Source organism: Triticum dicoccoides, chromosome 2B, assembly GCF_002162155.2.
Source record: "Triticum dicoccoides isolate Atlit2015 ecotype Zavitan chromosome 2B, WEW_v2.0, whole genome shotgun sequence".
Classification (NCBI taxonomy): Eukaryota; Viridiplantae; Streptophyta; class Magnoliopsida; order Poales; family Poaceae; genus Triticum; species Triticum dicoccoides.
The window spans coordinates 695,228,873-695,236,824 of record NC_041383.1 but is presented as its reverse complement, the minus strand read 5'-3'; the positions used below and the strand labels follow the sequence as shown (position 1 = coordinate 695,236,824).

The window sequence follows — 7,952 nt, the reverse complement described above, 5'->3', positions numbered from 1 at the left end:
AAAATAAAAAACGTAAAAATGGAATAAAACTTTCTAGAATATTCCAAAGACCGAAAAAAAGAAGACCAAAATATTCCAGAAATCGGAACTAACCTAACTTAATTGGGCCGGCCCATTGACCCTGGCTATGTGTGCATGCAATTGGTCGACAATTTGCGGCAATAAACGGCAAACTGGATTTGCCTCCAAAGCGATTCCGCAAAAGGCCCCCTTCCAAAACCCTAGACTCTCAAACCGCCGGACAGCCGCCACCCCCCAACCCAGCAGCAACTCAACCGACCCCCCACCTCGTCACCCATGGCGGCGCGCGAGGGCCAGAGCGACCCGCATCGCCGGGAGCCTGGCCAGCGCCGCCCCATGTGCGCCGTCTGCACCAAGCCCCTGAGCGTCTGCCTCTGCGGCCGCCTCCGCGGCCCCCCGCTCGACACCACCGTCGGCGTCACCGTGCTGCAGCACACCATGGAGGTCCGGCACCCGCTCAGCTCCATCCGCGTTGCCCGCCTCGGCCTCCGCAACCTCTCCGTCACCCAAGTCACCGACGTCAACCACCGCGCCAGCTTCCTCCTCAGGACGCTCGGCGGCGCCGCGGCCTCGAATCTTGCTGACGGAGAAACTGATGTTGGCGCCGGCCTTGCCGGAAATCATGATGGTTCGGTTGTTTCTGGGCAGACCGGCATACAAGATGGTGATGGTTTCGAGCCAAGCCAAGGCAAAGGATTGAATCATGCAAAGTCCAGTGATGCTGAAAATGTGGGGATCAGTCCTTGCGGTGGTCATTTGGGTGAGGAAAATGCCACTATTGCAATCTCTAGGCAAGCTGGTGGTGAAGGATTAGATAATGGGGAAATAAGCAATGGTGTTTCCTCTGATCTGGATCGAGAAGTTGGCGGTGGCATTGAATGTGACTCTAATGGTGATGAGTGTTTCAGATTCGAGAAGGCGAAAAGCAATGAACATGCTGGAGATTTTGAAATGCCAGTCTCAGCCGCAAATCAGTCGGAAAGCCATGTAGCTGATGCCGTTAATGCTGAAGGCCAACACAGAAGTGAGACATCTGTGACAAATAAGGTACATGCTGATCTGCCTCACCCTTTAGTTGAAACTACCTCAATTAATGGTATTTGCACTGAAAATGTTGAAGTTGGTGCTGTTACTGGAGAAGGTTGGACCGTGGAAAATATGGAAAAGTACTCTGTTGCTTATACAGAAACGGAACTCAGGATTGACATTGAGCGCGGCGTAAAGCCCAAAATCAGATGGTTGTGCAGAGGTTCTGTTGGCCAAGGAGCTGTCTCGAATGGCTTTACTGTCACGAAAATACAAAAGAACAAGTCCAGACGTACAGGTGAAGTCTCGGAGTTCGAGGAATTTTCCATCACCATACCGCCACACGCAGCTCTGCTATTTCCATGCCAGGGTGCAATCAGCCTTGATGCTTTAGATTGTCAGGTGAAACATTTGATTGTGTTGGATGGCACCTGGGCAAAGGCGCAGCGGATGTACCATGAGAATCCATGGCTACAACTTCTGCCACACGTGAAGCTAGAATCAGATAAGGTTAGCTTGTACAGCAAGGTGAGGCAGGAGCCAAAGGCCGGGTGCTTGTCGACCATTGAGAGCATAGTTATCACCATGAAGAAACTTGGAGAGGATGAGATGGGTTTGGATGATGTTCTGTCTGTTTTCGAGTCAATGATTATTGATCAGCGGCGTTGCAAGGAGGAGAACTGGAAACCAAAACTAAAGCCATAGTACTGGGTCCCACTGTTTTGATCTAATTTTTTGACGGGTGTTTTGATCTAATTTTTATTGAGGACTTCTGGATGCATTTTCGGTCCAGATGTTTTCTGTATCATTATTTCATACTGAGTGATTAAACAGGCCAGCATTTCTGGACAGTGTTTTTGTTCGCCTCCACTTTCAGAGCTGCAAGGATGGAGCATACTACCAACCCTATTCTCAGTTTCCCCATAATCACTGAGCTGGTGTGTATTTTGATGACTCTGAACATGATGTGTTTGTTCCTGCTTCATACAACTATTAGCTGGATCAAATCGAAGCATTGCCGCTGCAGAGGTGAGTACTTGGGGTTAAAAGGAGAGTCGGTTTCCTGCAATATAATCAGTTTTTCTTGATTGGATTTACAAACTCTCGTGTCAACAGAACCAAGAGTACATTGCTCATATTCCACTCCATGTCTTCAAATTTTGGTGGAAACATGTAATATTACGGTGCATACTCTACTATCACTCTGTCCACATCTTGCTTTATGCTGTCTCAACATGCAATTTCATTTGGCCTCATACCTTTGTAAGTTTAGTCATATGAAATGTGGCCTCTGCTAAAAAAAAACCATGTCAATTTTCACAAGCATATTAGCGAACCGGCTATCACAGTATGATTTAAATGGTCTCTTGATTAAACCATACACAACATACATCAAAAAGCGTATCAGATTATGGGTTAGCAAGCAGTCTCACGCACACATATGTACAATGCATGACAAGGCCTTTTCAGACTGTTATTGAACTGTATGGTCGTGGACATCAGTATTTTCCTCAACTCACAGCTGATGTCCTGATGTTCTATGCATCTAAAATAGTGCCCAAAACCAGAGTCTCGTTCCATACATTGTCTGTGTTTCAATGTTTGGACACACTTTTAAGCACACATCTGAAATTATCCTGGACACAGTTTTAACCACACATCTGAAATTATCTATTACCTCCGTCCCAAAATTCTTGTCTTATACAGTAGTATTTGTCTATATATGAATGTATTTAACTCTAAAATATGACTAGATACATCCATATCTAAAACAAGAATTTTAGAACGGAGAGAGTATGACATAGCTAATAATATAAGAAAAGCCACCAATCGTAGCCGCTTACAGTTCTTATCTGCCGGCCGGAGCGAGCTTGCACTTGACTTCTGCAAGACGAGTACCACCTCCACCTCGAACACCCCCGTCAGGTTCTCCTTCCTGAACTCGGCGTCGCCTATCAGGATTAACCTCCACGTACATGGATGTCCTGCTGCCGGCCGTTGTTGACGATCCTAGCTAGCGCTTGGACGCGGATGTGCAGCTGCTGGTCGTGGCTGAACGCCCTACCGCAGCTGCACATCCTCGTCCAAACTCTAGCTAGATCGTGCGTGAATGAGTTCGTGATGGAGTGCGTTCTGCATATCTGTATATAGACCAAGCCGCTACGTAGCGTGCATCGGTGGTAAACTAACTCCACACGATGAGTACATATTCCCACGTGTACTTTAAGCAAAGGAATGCCTACCCAAGCGGTGGAAAACTAACTGCACACGCAAACTTTGGAAGCTGAAGCTGCCGGGAAAGATTAAAATATTTGTTTGGAGGTGCCTACACAATGCTATACCGAGCTACTGCGTCTTGCATAATCGCCATATCGGAACAATATCCCAGTGTCCTACAGTATTTGCGAGGCCGGTGCGGCCATATTTGAGTTTTTACTATGTGATGAGTCACTACAACGGACATATATGGAGGCCATAGTACTTCCAGAAATAATTGCAGCGGCTTGCTGGTACTTGTGGTGGCAGAGACGGCAGATAGTTCGACGGGAAGAGGTTCAGACACCAGGCAGGACAGGCCCAGTGATTGTGGCACTAATCTTGAACGAACTGCGTCCGAGCAGCAATGAAACCTTCTACTACTACAAGACTGAATAAATGGCCGGTTGCCATGGCGGGGCAGCAGGTAGTGAACGTTGATGCATTTTTTTCTGCTGATGAGTTTTTTGGTTCATGTGGCATGATCATTCGTGATAATCGAGGGAGCTTTATTTCTGCGGGCACAACAAAGTTTGAACATGTTGCGGATGTGGTACCGTGGAGGCAGCAACACTCCTTGAGGGATTAAAATTGTGCCATGTCGCCGGTTGCTCTAATATCATGGTGCGAATGGATACTATCATTGTGGTAGAAGCTCTGAAGCTTAATGAAGGACACACTATGGTGGGATATGGTGACAGCTCCTATACTTGAAGATTGTAGGAATACTCTGAAAGAGTTCAGGAAGGTGACTATTTAGCATTGTAATAGGGAGTCGAATGTAGTTGTTCATGAGCTAGCTAGATGAGGCCGTGTTAATCCCCCTTCGGTTTTGGGTGGATGATCCCCTGCTTTTCTAGTTAAATTTTTAGCGGATGATATAAGTATTATTTGATTCTAATAAAGCTAACCAAAAGGTCTTCCCTAAAAAAAAGCAAAGGAAATGCATGATACTTCTATCGACATGCTTCTTATTGTTGTGATTTTTACGAGATGAATTAACTAGTAATCATGCTTCATGTTGTGTATGTTGTCGAAATATAGATGAGTTGGCCCGGTTCTTTTGGCCGATTCTTCCAGAATCTTGAGAATCGAACCTCCAGCCAGCTTCTCTCAAAATCTTAAACCTGTATTTTTTTAACAATCATAGTTTTTTACACCCTAACTAGCTAGGATTGTCAAAAAATTATTGGTTCAAGATTCTAGGAGAAGCTTGGGGAAAGTCTGATTCTCAAGATTATGAGAGAATCGGCCATTGGGTAGTCTCACCTCACAAGTGGAGGAACCGCTCAAAAAAAATCCTCATCGATGGAGGAGAGTTGAGACCTCTTTATAAGTGTTTCTGTTCCACAAGTTATTGAAGCTTGAGAAGAGGAGTGATTCTCGTGCACACTTCCATCCTCCGCCACGCCTCGTCCCCACGCACGTGTTGTGATCAAGCCGAACTTAGACCTATGCCGTGTGTGTGTTTATTTTTTTCCGGTCAGGAATGGTTAATTAATTACGAGTCATTAACGGGCGCCCATGAATCTGAGATGTCGGATCGTGTGTTGTTGATGACCGGGACGTGTGTCCAACCCACGTCCCCCTCCACGACCGAATATATATTGGAGGCGTTGACAACCCTAGCCGTCACCCAGATCAGATTACATCTGCCCCATCTCCTCGCGCACTCTCCACCATCATTTCACTCACTGTTGCTGCTTCCGGCGATCCCATCCCGTCCACCGCATGCACGACTGTATGAGAGAGTAGGCCTCCAGAACTCCGCCCTTTACGATCCTGCACCGTGAGAAGGACGATTAGGTTTTTGGAGAGCATCTCTGACGTGACTGCTCGCCATTGTTCGCCTTTGTCTGCTACTTCAACTACATCCTCGTTCTCCTCCACATCACCATGTCCATTGATTCCGAGAAGAAGGCCGCCCAGGAGAACGCCGCCATCACAACTACAACCTGGCCGATTGGAGGGTATAATTTGTTTATCTCTCTCCTGTTTATTCCCGTGCAAGGCCCTGTTCCCGTGGTCACTATGCCCTATGTTTATGTAGATGTATCTGATGTATGCGTAGTATGAGCTTGCATGGTTAGGTATACAATATTAATACTGTCAATGTCATGTTCATGATTTATTTCTGGATTAGATTAATCAAAATTGCGATTTTACTTAACATATGTTCCCTAATAAGAATTTTGTGATTTAGGGAAGTTGTGATTTAGAAAGAAAAGAAACTAGAGTCGAGAGACTGAGCCGTTGGGTCTTGAGATTGATGAAGTTACACTACTAGGGAAAAGGTTAGCAGCAGCGCGGGTTTTCAGGCTAGCAGCAGCGCGGGTGGCCGCGCTACTAATAAGGTGCTACAGCTAACTCATAGTAGTAGCGCGGCCCCAACCCGCGCTACTACTGTTGACGATATCAGCAGTGCTTTTTGCGAACGCGCTACTATTAACTAGCTGTAGCGATTTCGTCATCCCTCGCTACTGCTATATCTTTCATCATTTTCCCACTGCCCCATTCCCTTTCAGTTCTCCTTTCACTTTCAGTTCTCCTTTCAGATACTAGATACTAGGTACTGCTAGTAGATATCAAATTCATAAACCATTACTAGGTACGGTAGTACTCCCTTCGTTCCAAATTACTCGTCGTGGTTTTAGTTCAAACCACGACGAGTAATTTGGAACGAAGGGAGTACTAGATAACAATTTCATGCATAGCCAACATGCATCCTCAAGCAGTACATGGTCATATCAACGGCCATCATCATATGTAGTTCTAGATGATATCGACGACGATCATCATATGTAGTTCTAGATGATATAGCCACACACACATATGTAGTTCTAGATGATATAGCCACACACACACATATGTAGTTCTAGATGATATAGCCACACACACATATGTAGTTCTAGATGATATAGCCACACACACACATATGTAGTTCTAGATGATATAGCCACACACACATATGTAGTTCTAGATGATATCGAAGACAATCATCATCCTCAAGCCTGGGCGGTTGGTGTTCCTGATAGTAATTAGGATGACCTGTCCAACACGAAGATTCTTGCCATCGAGGAATTTCTTCCACCCAACCGAGCTTAAGTGTGTGCGACCGTCCGTGTCCACGCGGTAAGTACAGGTTGTGACGGAGCCCCTTGCAGTAAGGCGTAGTCCAGCTGAGTCTTCTTCATCAGGCTCGATACCATAACTCACAGATATGCTCTTTGCCAATTTCTGAATAAGAAAAACATATCAATTAATAAGCATGTGATCGAACTCTACACTAAAACATATATATCATCGGCTAGATTCCACACAACATACCATATCATTGGACTGTACACTAAGTAATTCACACTATTAATTTGCATTTGTAAGTATAACATACCATATCATGTCGATCAACCATGGTATTTGTCAAGCGGGTCACGAATGGCACCCCGACAAAGTCAGCACGTGGCGGAATTATGTCCCACAGGTTGGACACCTCCTCCTCACTCAGCCTTGTTCTTTGAGCTACGATGGCTTCATGAAGTGGGTCCTCATCATCTTCATCGAGTGGGTCCTCATTATCTTCATCATCTTCATCATCTTCGTCATCTTCATCATCTTCCACCAGGTTGAGATAAATGACAGCTAGCTTGGGTCTTTCTGCTCGGAAGTTGAAGCTGATCAACTCACCACCAGTAAGATGCATGCGAGCGACGAAATGGGCCCATCCATCTCCTCCAATCAGCGACATATTGCGTCCTTTCTCGACCTCCATAGTGTACGGCCCCCCAGAAGCCTCAAATGTCACAGTGTCTCCTGTCAGCTTGTTGAATTTCAACCTCACATTGCATGGGACGATCTGTGTAAAATAAGCAAAATGACACAATGCAGTAATGCCAACACTAAAAATAAAATAGTTATGACATTTCATCTAATTTCTTACCACCGCATGACGAAAACTCGGCTGGAAGTAGATGCAGAACAGCTTGCCAGTTGCAAGGCTGCTGGCGCATCTTGACTTGCACAGTTGACATAGTGGTGGTGGTGGTGGCGCCATTCTTCCTAAAGCAATATGAGCAAAGGATTACTAAATCAACTAAATCAAAATGTTCCTAAGTCAACTAAATCAACTAGCCTACTAAATCAACTAAATCAAAATGTTCTAAGTCAACTAAATCAACTAGCCTACTAAGTCAACTAAATCAAAATGTTCTAAGTCAACTAAATCAACTAGCCTACTAAATCAACTAAATCAAAATGTTCTAAGTCAACTAAATCAACTAGCCTACTAAGTCAACTAAATCAAAATGTTCTAAGTCAACTAAATCAACTAGCCTACTAAATCAACTAAATCAAAATGTTCTAAGTCAACTAAATTAACTAAATGAATTAGCCTACTAAATCAACTAAATCAAAATGTTCTAAGTCAACTAAATCAACTAGCCTACTAAATCAACTAAATCAAAATATTCTAAGTCAACTAAATCAACTAGCCTACTAAGTCAACTAAATTATATCAACTAAATCAAAATGTTGCATATGAGCAGGAGGGAGAAGGAGGGCGACTCGAGGAGGGAGAAGAGAGTAGGATGGAGGAGGAAGGTGGAGCAAGGAGGGACCGGCCGGCGCGGCCAGTTGAGGGAGGACGGAGGAGG

The 7,952-nt window shown here is 44.8% G+C and overlaps 1 protein-coding gene across 1 annotated transcript; it reads left to right on the top strand.

Moving 5' to 3' along the window:
• Positions 1 to 214: 214 nt before the first annotated feature.
• LOC119365678 lies at positions 215 to 3,297 on the top strand. Its single transcript, XM_037631328.1, has one exon. It carries the CDS (start codon positions 298 to 300, stop codon positions 1,750 to 1,752), a length of 1,455 nt encoding a protein of 484 aa, XP_037487225.1. The 5' UTR covers positions 215 to 297; the 3' UTR covers positions 1,753 to 3,297.
• The last annotated feature ends 4,655 nt before the right edge of the window (positions 3,298 to 7,952 follow it).

Excerpts from the sequence above, each read along its gene's own strand:
- LOC119365678 (XM_037631328.1), top strand. The coding sequence starts at position 298 with ATGGCGGCGCGCGAGGGCCAGAGCGACCCGCATCGCCGGGAGCCTGGC.